At 31.4% G+C, this 15771-nt stretch overlaps 1 protein-coding gene and 1 non-coding gene across 2 annotated transcripts; one reads left to right on the forward strand and one right to left on the reverse strand.

Moving 5' to 3' along the window:
- The first annotated feature begins 297 nt into the window (after positions 1-297).
- Positions 298-7251, forward strand: LOC136204041 (receptor kinase-like protein Xa21). The gene is made up of 4 exons (XM_065995235.1): positions 298-766; positions 4776-4940; positions 5078-6760; positions 6844-7251. The coding sequence occupies exons 1-4, from the start codon at positions 298-300 to the stop codon at positions 7197-7199; spliced, it is 2673 nt and encodes an 890-aa protein (XP_065851307.1). The 3' UTR covers positions 7200-7251.
- A 7959-nt stretch (positions 7252-15210) lies between these two features.
- On the reverse strand, positions 15211-15317 carry LOC136204953 (small nucleolar RNA R71). Its single transcript, XR_010675763.1, has one exon. It is a non-coding gene; the product is annotated as a small nucleolar RNA R71 (small nucleolar RNA).
- Positions 15318-15771: the final 454 nt, after the last annotated feature.

Here is a 15771-nt window from a genome sequence, read left to right on the forward strand (position 1 = left end):
CTTATCACAATGTGGATGTTTCCTCTTTATTTCCACACAATTCTCTCGGCTGACATTTTTTTTCTTATGATTAATGAATTAATTTTGTTTTTTTTTTTTTTTTGCGCTAGTGTATAATTGATGACTCGACTTAAATTGATCAAAAACAAAAATAAATAAATGAATTAATTTTGTTTTTTCGCGGAACAGCAGCGCCAGCTCCCGGAACACCAGCGAATTCGGTCGAACATCAGTGCCATATCCCAAACAGCAGCACAAACATCAGTGTTCCCGTACAGCAGGCTCTCATTGCAAACGATGGCAAATCAGAAATGGAAGCCGCCGGCCGCCGGTTCAGAGTGCAATATTCACTGCGCCATTTTCAAGGAAATAAAGAGTTGTGATATGGGCGCAGTAATGGGAGATGAAGTGGGAGCATTCCTATTTTGTAGTAGTAGCTTCATTCCAGGTATAAGAGAACCACGGGTGATTGAGGCACTTGCTCTACGCACGAGCCTGATTTGGCTTGCTACTATGACGTATACGAATGTTGAATTTGAATGTGATGCTAAGCTTGTTGTTCATGCAATTCAGTCTTGTAAACAAGATATCTTGGAGTTTGGATCGCTTATTCATGATTGCCGAGCTATTTTGAAATCCAACTCTTCTTTTACATTGTCTTTTATTCCTCGTTTAGCGAATAGGGCTGCACATTTGGTAGCTAGGCAGGCCTGTTCCAATGCTAGCGATTTTTTTGTCAACTGTAGTGCCGGAATGACTGTCAAACGTTATTGTTGAGTATGCCAATCCCATTTATATATGAATATCATTTTTCAGGTTCAAAATAATAAATAAATAAATAAAAAATAGCCAATATAAGCAATCGGATAACATATTTTTAGTGTGTTACTAAAATAACTAGAAATAATTAACAGAAAATATACAAAATGTGTTATTTTGCTTATAAACTTGTTTACAACGTCTCATAAATCGATTTAAATTGGATAAAACATAAATAAAAGCAAAATAGGAATGAAATTTCAATGTTACTTTATCACTGATTGATTGCTTTATACCATTAACAATAAAATTTTATTATGTTATTAAAATAATTAGAAATAATCTCATAGAAAATGTACAAAGCGATGTCAGTTTATCTATAAATTTATTTGATATGTTAATCATATAACCGTTAAACTAGTCCATTTAAACTTTTGAAACTTTTAAAATTGATCTTGTTTGAAAATATTAAGATTAAAGTGTTTTTTATGAGTTTTTTTACAAAGTAAGCCTTAAATAATTAAATTGAGGCCTGTTTGGCAAATAATCGTTAGCTGTTAGTTGATAGTTGATTATCTTCTTGGTTAGCTGATTTGACTAGCTGATTATGTAAAATTGTTTGGTAAAACTTAACTGATTATTAATAGTTGTTTGCGTAATGATAAATAAGGACATGATAAAGTCTTTATTTGGAGTTAGATGGTAATAAACAGGGGTAAAAATGTTATTCAAAAGAGATGGAACAATGAATAAGCTAATTGAAAAAACTCATAAGATGAGTATTTTCAAAATTAGCTTTTTAGATCCAACAAGCTCTTTCAAACATCTATTCACCAAACAAACTAATCATCGGATGTCCCCAAAGGGACTCTAAAGTTTAGGGGTGCAACACGAGGACTTTCCAAGAGGTCCGCATGGTAGTATTCGAAATGGACTCTTTGGTAGTAATTCGGCTTGTTAGTCATGAGGTGGTTCAACGACATCGTTTTTCTTGGCTTATTATGACGTGTCGTGATCTATATGATAGAGATTGGGAGGTGCGGCTCGTTCATATCCTACGAGGGAACGAGGTATCTGATTGGATGGCAAACTACGCAGAGAGTTTGAGTTTAGGTCTTCACGAGTGTGATGCGCTTCCTGCAAGCATTCATGACATTCTTTTTTCTAATTTTTGTGGGTATGGGCTTCCCAGAATGACCATTCTTTAAAGATCGGTCTGTATTTGATGTTTTCTTAAGGTTAGCTCCTCCATTGTAACAAAAAAAATAAAAAATTGACTAATCAAAACCTATAAAATGGCTCAAACTTCTAATTTTACCCCAAAAAACTCTTTACCAAACAGTACTGAAACTATTTTCTGTTTCATTTTCAACGGTACTAATTAATTTCCTAAATAGCAAGCCACAAGTAGTAATATCAACATCCTGTCACCAACTACTACATTAACTATGGAAGAAGCCCTACATAATTAATTTGCTGGGATAATGTCAAATTTAAAAAATGATTCAAATTGAACCCCTAAAATATTTCCAAGCAAGTTCAATTTTAACCATACATTATCAAAAATTTGAAAAGACTTGTTTGACTGTTATTTAACTATCACATCAGACATCAATTATTTTGAAAATATTTAATGTGTTAGGCTCTGTTCTTTATTGCTGAAAAAAACTGAACTGAACTGAACTGAACTGAATTGAACTGAACTGAACTGAACTGAATACTGCTGAATACTGAACTGAACTGAACTGAATTTAATTGAATACTACTGAACTTAACTGAATACTACCGAACTGAACCGAACTAAACACTAATGATGATATTAGACTTTAAAATAATTTAATTGATAATAGTGGACATTAATAAACTTATAATAATAATAATGATGGTTCCAATAAATTTAATAATATCAATAATAAATAAATAAATATATTATTAAAGATAAAACTAAATTGAATATCAAATAAAAGCTCGGCTTGATAAAATTTTGGCTCGATAAAAGCCTATAAAATTAAATAAAAATGAGTCTAATTTAAATTAAAAATACAAATTACATACAAACACAAATTTACATATAATTTAAAGCCTATGAAATTAAATACAAATTTTTATATGAATACAAACTCTTAACTTTTTATTCTAATTAAGGGTTAAAGTGTAAAAATATCCCTAACGTTATGGGTCATGGGTAATTTTACCCCTAACATCTAAAATGGTGCAATTTTATCCCTAACATTGATAAATTCAATAAATTTGAGTGCAATTCCTAATTTTTAAATATGGAAGCATACTTTAGTTTTAATTTTTTTTATTAAACGATATATACTTTAATAAACTATCATTTCTTGACTATCATTTCTTAATTTTTATCTAATTTATAGATAATGATAAACTATAAATAATAATAATAATAAATAATAATAAATTAAATAATAATTATTATTATAATAAATTATATATAAATAATTATAATATAATAAATAAGGATAAATTACTGAATACTGAAACTGAATGCTGAAACTGAATGCTGAACTGAACTGAACTGAACTTAACTTAACTGAACTGAACTGATTGTTACTGAAATTAAGTGATAAAGAACAGGGCCTTACTCACATAGTTACAAAAGACCTGTTAAAATGTTAATAATTAAGTCCGACACATAAGTTAATCATAAAAAAAATTGTAAAAGTGTCTAAAACGTTTACCGTATTACTAATATAGTTACAAGTAGCCAATAGAAAATGCACGAAACTATTTCAGTTCATTGATAAACTTGTTTGGACAGACTAATATGTTTAAATAATAGTTAAACTAATATTTTAAAAATTTTGGTAATATAAGCTAAAATTGATATTTCTTGAAAATGTTAGAGTTAAATTTACTAAATCAAAACTTCTTAGAATTCTGGAGTTGGGTTTTCAGTCAGTAATGATCGTGTCAGATGCCAAGACAGTTGTGGATAGTTTCCACTCATCCAAGGAGGATCTCTCGGATTTCGGAAATATTATAAAAGATTGTCAATTACTTTTTCAAAACCGACATGATATTAGCGTGTCTTTTCGTCCATAGTTAGCGAACATGGTAGCTCATACTTTAGCTAGAAATGCCCTTTCCAATGCTAATCCTTTTACTTCTTTTACAATTCCTCCTTTTTCTGGAATCTGCATTGTATTCTATTCTGATGCTTTGTATTTTATTTAATGAGAAATCTCATTTCCCTTCAGAAAAAAAAAAAAAAAAATTCTTAGAATCAAATTTCATAATTAGTTTTCTAGTCTTCAAACATCTTTTTAATCATCCAAGTCCGCAAGCTTCATAATTAATTTTCATAGTCTTCAAACAGTTCATTGATAAAAAGGTTAGGGACCTTACCATGTGTTTTTGAAAATACAGGGACTAAACAGTGTGTTTTGTCAAAATATAGGGACTAATAAATTAATTACCCAATTTTTTTTTATAATTCTAGTTAATAGAAAATCCAATTTGCAGCCATTTTAAGTCTATGAGAGACCAAGTTTATCATATTTCTTTTTCATTTAAATTATATACTTTATATACAATTGAATTGCAAAATTTTACATTAGTAAAAATTGTTTTATTATTAAAAAGTTATTCAAGTAACCTTGTGTATTGTAAAGTTCATTCATCAATAAGAAATCTAGTTGGATAGAAAATTGAAGTTTGGAAGTATGGAGGAAGATTTCAATTACTAGAAAAAACATGGGTCTTAATAAACAACACACCTCTTAGGCAGTATAAATAACTCTTGGACAAAACAACATGACTCTTAAGAAACAACATATTTCTTAGGAAACATACATAACTCTTGGATAATACAATGAACCAAAATTCTTAACTTTGGAGAAACCATGTTGAAAAATGACAAATATATATTTGTACTTCTATGAGATGTTAAATTTGTTATTGGGTTTAAATATATATCTTCCTTCCAATTTTAGTTGAATTTTTTTATAAACACAATTTTAATTTAGAATTTTTCAAATGAATTGTGACTGCAGGCAGCATTCCCTTTGAAATGGGTAACATTGCTTACCTGGAGGAACTATATCTCGGAGTTAACAACCTTGATGGAATGCTTCCTTCCAACATTTTTAAAATTACAACATTAAAGAATTTAGTGTTAGATACTAATAATCTCTCAGGCAGTCTTCCTCCAAGTTTTGGTCTCTATCTTCCCAACCTTGAGAGAATTTATATTGGAGACAATAATTCCATGGTCCTATTCCCATATCTCTCTCTAATGCCTCTAAACTCACTGAGATTGACTTGGATTTAAACATGTTCTCTGGCATTATTCCAGTTGCTCTTGGAAATTTAAGAAAGCTTCAATTTCTCAATTTATGGAACAATCAACTCAATAGTCAACCTTTACTGACTTTATTTTCCTCATTGACGAATTGCAAAAAGTTGACATTTTTAGACTTGGGTAACAATCCATTGAAGGCTACTCTACCAATTTCCATAGGAAACCTATCTTCTTCCCTCGAATATTTTAAAATGTATGGTTCTAGACTAATAGGAACCATTCCCAAGGAAATTGGAAACTTAACTAGCTTGATTTCATTGAATCTAGGAGATAACAATTTAAAAGGATTCATTTCTAGGACAATTAGAAAAATGACGAAGTTTCAAATATTAGATATTGAGTTAAATAGAATCCAAGGGTCCATACCTACTGAATTATGTGGTTTACAGAGATTGAGTGACATATATTTTGGGGGTAATAAGCTCTCTAGAAATATCCCGTCTTGTTTGGGTAATCTCAGTTCTCTTAGAAAGCTCTATTTGGATTCTAACAAACTCAATTCTACTATTCCATCAACTTTTTGGAGGCTTAAAGATGTGCTTGAACTCAAGCTATCATCAAATTCCTTAAGCGGTGATCTTCCAATAGATATTGGCAGTTTGAGAGCTATTACATTACTTGATTTGTCTAGAAATCAATTATCAGGTAGTATACCACCCATCTTTGAATTCCTTCAAACTCTAAAGCGTCTCTCTTTATCTAATAATAGATTGGAGGGTTCCATTCCTGAATCATTTGGTGATGCTATAAGTTTGGAATTCATAGATTTGTCATTCAATAATCTCTCAGGAAAAATACCCAATTCCCTAGAGAAATTAAAATATATCAAGGATTTTAATGTGTCCTTCAATGAACTACAAGGAGAAATTCCTAATGGAGGGCCGTTTATGAACTTAACAACCCAATCATTTATAGGAAATAAAGGACTTTGTGGGGCACCTAAATTCCAAGTCAATCCATGCAGAACTAGCAATGAGAACCATTCAAAGAAAACCAAGATAACACTGGTTGCAATTGTATTAACAACTTTGGCACTTGGAATTGTTATTGTTGTCCTAATTTGGCATTGGAAAAGGAAAACAAGATTGTTGACTCACCAAGTGAATTTTCCACCTTTACCAATATGGCAAAGAATTTCTATTCATGAGCTTCAACGGGCAACAAATAAATTTGTTGAGGTGAATTTGCTTGGCAAGGGGAGTTTTGGTTCGGTATATAGAGGGAATCTTTCAAATGGCTTGTCCGTTGCAGTTAAGGTTTTCAATTTGGAGTTAGAAGGAGCATTCCGGAGTTTTGATGTGGAGTGTGAAGTACTGCGTGAGATTCGACATAGAAACCTTGTGAAAATAATCACGAGTTGTTGTACCACTGAATTTAAGGCTTTAGTCATGGACTTCATGCCTAATTGGAGCCTGGAAAAGTGGTTGTATTCTCACAACTACTTTTTGGACATTTTTCAGAGATTGAACATAATGATTGATGTTGCATCAGCAGTTGAATATATTCATCATGGTTATATGACTCCTATTGTTCATTGTGATTTGAAGCCTAGTAATATCCTTCTAGATGACGATGTGGTTGCTCATGTAACTGATTTTGGCATAGCGAAGCTCGTCGGAGAAGATCAATCTTTCATACAAACTATAAATCTTGCAACTATTGGATACATGGCCCCAGGTGATGTTTGATTTTCTGTATATATATTATACTTGAAATAGTAATTTATTGTGCGACACTAATTAAAACAAATTTTGATGCAGAGTATGGATCAGAAGGACTTGTTTCTATAAAGGGTGATATATACAGTTTTGGTATTCTGTTGATCGAAACTTTCACAAGAAAAAGGCCTACGGATGAGATGTTTAACGAAGATATGAGTATGAAGAAATGGGTTAAAGATTCAGTACCTTCTGGAGTCACTCAACTTGTTGATCCCAATTTGCTTAGGGTCAACGAACGACATTATTTGGCTAAGATAGATTGCACATCTTCAATTATGAACTTAGCCTTAAAATGTTGTGTAGATGTACCTAAGGAGAGGATTGGTATCAAAGATGTTCTAATTACTCTCAACAAGATCAAAGTTAAGCTTCTCAATGATGTTCAATTAACTTAATAAGTATGTAATCATTCATATATTAAAATTAATTTATGGTGTTAATGCTTTACTTATTTTTTTTATTCTAGCAATTTGTCATAAATAAATATCAGCTTTATACTATCAACAGAATTTTAAACACTCGGTATTTCTTGGTTTCAATATTTTTGTTCATAGTCTTGCAAAGTGTTTCCTTATTATTATTTGGAATAAAATGTAAAAATATCAATAACGTTTACAGTCAGAAACAATTTTATCCATAACGTTAGCAGGTAAGAGCAATTTCACCCCTAACGTTGACAAGTTGGGTCAATTTCATATATTATTATGTAACACATATATTTTGTTTCTTATTCTATACCAATTACATATCAGTTGGTTCTAAAGAAAGATTTCATATTTTTTGTGATGTAATAATTGAATTAGAGACTAATATTTATAAATTCGGTAAAATATATAATTTTTTTCCAGCTCGTACAAAATATAGTATTTTTTATTTTATTTTTTTATTTTTTTTTTACGTCTAATCATATGTTTGTAATCTGCTACTAATGAGTGATAAAATGATTGACATGTGAAGCATTGATGACAAGATTCATGATTGAGAAGACTTCTTTGATGAATTATTTCTCAAATTGACCAAATTTGTCAACGGTAAAATTGCTCCTGGCTGCCAACATTAGGCATAAAATTGTACCATTTTAGATATTAGGAGTAAAATTGCTCTTGTTGTAAACATTATGGGTATTTTTGCATTACCCTTTATTATTTAAACTCACCAGATATGTTGATCAAATCCACTAAACCACCCTTCTCATTAAAATTACCAGTCATATCTAACATAAACAAATTGAAAAAAGGGGGAAGATAAATTTACCTAGTCGGAAAATAACGCTAGAAAAATTTATCAAGTGTTGATTTCATGTCTCGGAATAAGCTCATAAGTTAATTGAGAACATCACTATGTTATTTTCCCTTTCACATGACACAAGATACATGACAAACATTTGTTTTCGTATCGTCTGTTAAGCCCAAAATATACCTAAAATATCATTAATATTTACATCAGTTTTGCTATGAAATCATGCTGTTTATATCTATTTAGAGTACTTTTACGTCCGAATATGTTTCTTTCATGCAAGGTACCTAAATATTTGGTAAAATCCAAATAGGAAAGAAAAGAGGTCAAAAACGAAGGAAAAACCCTAAGTTAGGAGCCAAAAGACGAAGAAATCAGCACACCGATACGAGGAAGATGAGAACGAAGTCAGAAACGGGAGAAAAATTCCTATTTTCGGTTGAGAATCCAAATTCTCGATAGAGAATTATGGGTCACGACCGAGAATCCCAAATTCTCGGTCGCGACACGCTAAAGTCCAGCGCCTCTCTCCTTTATTTCGAAGACCAAAAATCACATTCTCATTCTCGGCCGAGAATTTCCATTCTCGGTAAGATCAGCAGCCTTTGCAGCACTAAATTCACATGTTTAAATTCCAAGAAACGCGTTCGTTCGGGTGGATAGAAACGTCTCTTCGCAGTGCATACGACCCTTCACAATGGACACGACACTTCAATCACGACTCTTCAACATCTATAAATAGAGAGTTGATTGAGAGTTGAAATATAGAAAGAGAGAGTTAGATTTGTAAGATTAGTGCAGAGTTTATGCAGAAACTCTGACTTAGAAATGAGTCAGAGATTAGAGTTCGATTTTGTAAAAGGCATCTTCCCGTACACAAGTTGTTTATCAAATAAATACAAACACAGTAGCATTTAGATTTAGATTAAGATTTGTTCATATTAGTTTACATTTTGGTAGTCAAAGGAACCGTCACTATTCTGAAGATTCAGCGAGCAGATTTAGTAGAGGATTCGCCCCAGGAGCCTGACAAACTCTAAACGAGGTTCAAGGAAAGGATTGACAACCCGTTCACTTGAAAGTCGTCGAAAGCTTCCATGCTTCTTTTTCTCTGTAAACTTGTATCAAATTCATACTTCATCTAATAAAGTTTATTCAATTCAATAGATTTTTATGTAGCACTTATGGTAAATGATCCGAAGTGAGTTCTGGTGTTTTTATTAAAACGTAGTTGAATTCGAAATCTTTACAAGGAAACTTTGTTGAACACTTTGGCAAATTGATATCTTGGATAAAGTATTAATTTGGTTAAGGAAGCAATCTAACCAGATTAGGGGATTGTTGCGTTCAAAGCCTTTTAATTGAAGGAGTTTACGTTATTACATTTATATAATTTATACAAAGTTTAAAGTTGTTTTCTTTGCTTAATGCAAACGAATACATTTATTCACTTTTCTAAAGCACTAAACGTTTCTGTCTTGTAAATTCATTCTTAAAACAGAATTGATTTCTAACATTCTACATATTCTAATCTAATTCTTATTCTATCAATTTCAAAACCAAATCCAATTAAATGATTTTCCATATTATAAACCTTAAAAGTAAATCAAACCGATTTAAAATAAGTTTTCGTTAAAAAACGTTCCATGTGGGATCAATATCTTTTTATTACTACAAGCGAAACCATGCACTTGCGGAAATCGCTCAACAAGTTTTTGGCGCCTTTGCCGGGGAACGCCAAATTTTTAACAAAAACTTATATTTTTCGTGTTTAATTTCGAACCTTGGTTTATAATATATTTATTTATTTTTATAGTTTTTTTTATTATTTATTTTGAGGATGGTCGCTAAGACTAAATCCTCGTTGTTACTTAACGTTTGCAATTAGATGTTTGCAGATAAACAAATTCAAGTTTTTTCAAAGATAACCTGCAGATTTGATTATCAATGAAATTCACAGAAGGAGTCTACAGAAAAGAAATTAAGCATGCAGATACATCAGAAGGAAAAGAAAATTTTATGAAACAGGATGTCAGACGTGACAGATGATTTTTCCAGAAAATTTACCTCTTCCCAAACACATTTACCTCTTTTCTATACACTTAAACCTTCCCCAAGACATCATATCTCTTTGTTAAGAAATTTATTCAATTCCTACACTAAACCCAAATAAATTCCCTTTTTATCATTACCTTAAACGCCTACATCTTTTCAGACAAGATATATCAGAAGTAGGATGAAATTACCTTATCCGCCAGGAAGGAATTGTATACTTTTAAATTAGTGTTGAAAATTTCGGTTCATGTGCGTAGTTTTTTGTTCGTGGCCAGAACTAGAAGTTCGGGCATTCAACCGAAATCATTAGATCCTTAAATTGAGAAAACGCTTAAAAAATGCTAAAAAAGAAAAAAAAATAATAATTTCAAAGTTGGGGGTACAGTTCTACTTTCTTTTATTCCTGCTTGAAATTATTCCTAGGTAAGTTAAATGGACAGGACCATTATTTAAAACCGGTCTAAGTAATTGATTATGTCCATGATTTTGATTCTCCTTAAGAATTCTTAAGGATTATCAATTTTTTTTTTTAGTTTTTAGTTTTTCATATTTTAAATTCTTAGATTTCATTTTAGTTTAGTTTATACATTAGTCTTTAGTTTAGAAGTAATAATTAGATTAGAAATAAAAAATTTCATTGAAAGATATTCAAGATATGTTATGTATCTTAAATATTTGTAATTGATGAGGAAAGTGTCTTTAGATTTAAAAAAAAAATATCAATTGAATTAAAAGTACACAAAATTTAAGTTTCTGTTTGTAGAGAGATTATTAAAATCTTTACAGTGACTTTTGTTTGATGTTTTGTAGGAATTTCTGAACTTACTGAGAATTTTAATTCTCAACTGAGATTTTTGATTTTTTTTTTCAGCCTTGTAGAAATTTCTGAACTTACTGAGAATTTTTAATTCTCAACTGAGATCTTTACTTTTTCTGTCTTATAAATTTCTAAACTTACTGAGAATTTTTATTCGCAACTGAGATTTTAAAATTCTCTATAGACTTAGGAAGGACCAATGCAAAGCATTCCTTGCCAAGGGGCAAGACATGTCACGTTCGATACTCCAATTTTTCGACCACGACACACATATTTTGAAAAACAAAAATCCCCTCTATATATTTAATTTCTAATTTAGATTTTATTCACCAAGAGGCACAAAAGACACATTTTCATTTTTCATAAGTCATGATTTTTGGTTTGAAACCAACAAATTATTAACTTGATATATTTTCAACATTACAATTTTTTATTCTTAAACTTTTTAGTTTTTAGGTTAGTGTATATCAAGTTTAAAATCAATAAGAATTTATTTCAGTCCTGTTTTTAATTAGTTTTCAGGAAATTAATGTGTATATATGAATTCCAGGACTCTCAGATGAGATTTCCGGATTCTCAGTTGAGAATCAGCAATCTCAGTTTGTCTCAGGAAGGTAGGAAAATTTTCTGAACTTACCGAGAATGTGAATTCTCAGTTGAGAATTCAAGATTCCAAAATTTCAAAGGAAATGAAGAAATTTTTTTTTTCTGAACTTACCGAGAATCGAAATTCTCCACCGAGATCAACATTTTAGGGGTTTCGAAGCGTGATTTCCTGGTGGAAATCAGCGTGTCGCGATCGAGAATCGCCATTCTCGGTCGCGACACGGGCGTATTTCAGACCTGTATTCTTTCTTTTCTTCTTCAGTTCATGCACCATTGCCGAATATTTCGAAAAATTAAGCTTCTTCATGTTCAAATGGTGTGAATTTGCACCTTTTCTCCACCAACAGACACATTAATTCATCCTAACATCATTATAAATAATTAGAGAAGATCAGATTTCGATACTTTTAATCTCTTTCAGATAAAGTCTGATATCCTTCTCTAATTATTCAAACCTTTCAAAAAGTTCCAGAGACTTTTTTCTCTTTCCAACACATGACTACCAAGCATAAATCTTCCAAAAAGAATGATGTTGCACACTGTATGCATCCTGATATGTAAGAACGCTACGACACACCATTTCCCATTTACAACCAAGATGAAGGCCCGCGATTTCTTTCTGCGGAAGAAAGACAGATCTTCGTGCAAGCGAAGATTGATCGTTACCATGCTATGTGAATCCCAAATCAAAGGGATGAGAATTTAGTTTAATTTGTTTTGTTCTGTTTGATTTTAAATTGTGTATATAGTTTGTACATAGGTTTGTTTTTCATTTTCCTTGTATATATGTTCTCGTCAATGTTTGTAAATATATGTTCATGCAATACAACTTTACTTTATTTTCATAAGTTCATTTTTGTTATGGTTTATGTATGTTTGCTTTTATACACCATTATCAAAGAATCTGTACTTATATATTAAATGCTAATTAGTTATCATCATTATTAACTCTTGAACAAGTTAATAAACATTCATTTTATATGATGATTCTATGTCTTGTTATGAATATATGTATCGTTTTTAGTATAAAAACTCAAGTTTGATTCTTTGGTTATTTTTAATGTGTGTTACCATGCAAAGTTCTTCGAATGAATATATATATATATATATATATATATATATATATATATAATGATTAATTTAGGAAGGTATAACTTTTCACATAAATCTGTATCTAATGTTAAAATGAATCTGTCTATATATATATTAAATGATAATAGGTTATAATCATTATTAACTATTTAACAAAATAATGAATATTCATTTTATATGATTCATTAATTCTTTAGTTGTTGTTTCATTTATGTTAACCATGCTAAATTATTAACCTATATCAGTATGCACTTATCAAAATGAAACAGTATATCTTTTCACATGAATCTATATATCATGTTTGAATACATCTTTGTCAATTTAATTATTTCACATACATTGCAAATACCTAAACTTTTGTTAAGCCCAAAATATACCTAAAATATCATATATAAATACGTTAAATTTACATTGAAATCGTGCTAATTATATTCATTTAGAGTACTTTTACGTTTTTATTTAATTCTTTGATGCAAGGTACTTAATTATTTGGTTAAATCCAAATAGGAGCTAAAACGGAGCAAAAACGAGGGAAAAACCTAAGTTACGTGCCAAAAATACGTGTTAATCAGAAGACCGGCTCAAGGAGACGAGAAGCAGCCGAAAGACAAGGGAAAATGCCCCTGTCGCGATTGAGATTCTCAAAATCTCAATCGCGACAAACGAATCTCAGTCACTTAAAATTCAATGTTCGTCAGCTCGCCCCCGTACCCATTATCGCGGTTGAGATTCTCAGAATCTCATATGAGACAGCGAAGAAATCTGCACAGTTTTCACATGTTTAAATCCAGAAAACGCGTCTGTTCGTTTGGCTAAAAGCGACCCTTCACCAGCGGACATGACCCTTCAATTACAACCCTTCGCCAACTATAAATAAGTGATCCATTTCAGAAATCAAAGTTGGTTAAGTTGGAAAAAGTTAGAGAAATTAGAGAGTTGTTATTATGTTGAAGAAACTCTGATTCAAAAAGAGTCAGAAAGTTAGATTTCATTTCTGTACATACAAACTTGATGTACACAAGTTGTTATTAGATTAGTTATAAACACAGTAGTATTAGTTTAGTTTCAAATGTTGATCAGAGACAAGTTTTCATTCTGGTAGTGGACCTAGCGGTCTCTATTCTGAAGATTCAACGAGAAGAACTTACGGCTGAAGTGCAAAAGGGTCTGACAAACCTACGGAGTTTGAGGGAAAGATTGACAACCCGGATCTCAAAGATTTCGTCAAAATGCTATCCATGTTTCTTCCTCTCTGTTAACTTGTGAAGATTAACAATTCACTAATAATACAATTACTTTATTCAGTACATTCTTACTGTTGTTATTTTGATATTGTTCTGACAAAATGATTTTCAAAATGATTAATTGGTGTTTTTATTAAAACGTTTATACAATCAAATTCACAAAGAAACTTTGTTGAACACTTGAAAGAATTAGTTTTTACGGATGATATGATCGTGATCGCGGCTTATCGGATATAAAATACTAATTTGATTAAGGTAGAAATCTGCTCCGATCCAGAGAGATTTCTACGATTCAAAGCCATCTAATTGCATAAATTCTTGTGTTATTACATGTTCATAATCTTACCAGAGTTATAGTTGCTTTCTTTGCTTAATAAAAACAAGTTTTATACCTTTGATTTATTCCAAATACGTAAGCGTCTGTCTTGTAATAAAAATCTCAAGACAGAATTGTTCTCTAAGTTCAATATAATACTCTCGTCTAATCCTAATTATTCCGAACCAATACAATTAATTAAACGATTTTCTTTAAAATAAACCTAAGACGTGAATAAAACTGAATTAAAATAAGTTTTAGTTAAAAAGCGTTCCATGTGGGTTCGATATCTTTTATTACTACAAGCGTATACCGTGCACTTGCAGAAATCGCTCAACAAGTTTTTGGCGCCGTTGTCGGGAAACGCCAAAATTTTTAACAAAAATTTAGATTTTTCGTGTTTTATTTCGAATCTAGGTTTTAATATACTTACTTTAATTTTCGCAATTTATTTAATTTACTAATTAACATATTTATTTCAAATTCTGTTTTGAAGGTAGTTTCGGTTCGTGCAAGATTTCAAGTTCATGCACAGTTCTCGAAGATCAGGCACCCCACCAGACCCTATAGACCCAGAAATTGAAAGAACCATTAAAAAGAACAAGAGAAACAAGAAAAACAAAAATAAGACTCCAGTAAAAACACATACCGAGCCAGAAAAAATGGCAGATCCACCAACACTTATGGATTACGCTAGGCCAGGTGTGGCCGGTGTGACCAATAGTATAGTTAGACCCAGAATTGCTGCAAACCAATTCAAAATTAAGCCCGCTTTGCTTAATATGTTACAAAATAATGTAACATTTTATGGGTTACCTAATGAAAATCCTAACACCCATTTGACAAATTTCCTAGAAATTTGTGACACTTTTAAAATAACAGACGTGACAGCCGAAGCAATCAAACTTCACCTCTTTCCTTTCACTTTGAAGGATCGAGCCAAATAATGGTTAACTTCTATGCCAGCCACAACTTTTGAAACTTGGGAACAATTAGCCCAAGCATTTTTGTCAAAATATTTTCCTTTAGCAAAAACCGCAAGAGTCATAAAAGAGTTAACATCTTTTTCTCAAAATGATAATGAAACTCTTTATGAAGCTTGGGAACGTTTTAAAGAACTTCAACGTTTATGCTCACACCACCATTTACCCGATGCACTTTTAATGTGAACATTTTACAATGGATTAAATCATATAACTAGAGGTTCATTAGATGCTATGTCGGGAGGATTATTTATGAAGAAGACTTCAGCCCAAGCAAGAGAACTTTTGGAGGAAATGGCAGTAAATAGCAGTATGTGGCCCGCGGAACGTGGACATATACCGGTAGCGAAACCATCATCCTCAAACACATCATCCGCTAAAGGTATAGTGAATCTTGATCCTGTCGCGATGTTACAAGCCCAATTTTTTGCCTTATCGCACAAAATTGATAGGTTTATGGCACCGTGTGATTCTAATGGTAATCCAATCCAAACGGATGTGGATTATGAAAACATGAGTGAGGTCGAACAGGTAAATTTTGTCCAAGGGCAAAACCAGACTAATAATCCTTATTCTAATACTTATAATTCCGGATGGAGGAAGCATCCTAACTTTAAC

Source organism: Euphorbia lathyris, chromosome 8, assembly GCF_963576675.1.
Source record: "Euphorbia lathyris chromosome 8, ddEupLath1.1, whole genome shotgun sequence".
NCBI lineage: Eukaryota > Viridiplantae > Streptophyta > Magnoliopsida > Malpighiales > Euphorbiaceae > Euphorbia > Euphorbia lathyris.

Excerpts from the sequence above, each read along its gene's own strand:
- LOC136204041 (XM_065995235.1), top strand. The coding sequence starts at position 298 with ATGGCAAATCAGAAATGGAAGCCGCCGGCCGCCGGTTCAGAGTGCAAT. Across the intron at positions 4,941-5,077 it reads CAGTCTTCCTCCAAGTTTTG|TTGCTCTTGGAAATTTAAGA; the intron begins GTCTCTATCTTC and ends GCATTATTCCAG. Across the intron at positions 6,761-6,843 it reads TATTGGATACATGGCCCCAG|AGTATGGATCAGAAGGACTT; the intron begins GTGATGTTTGAT and ends ATTTTGATGCAG.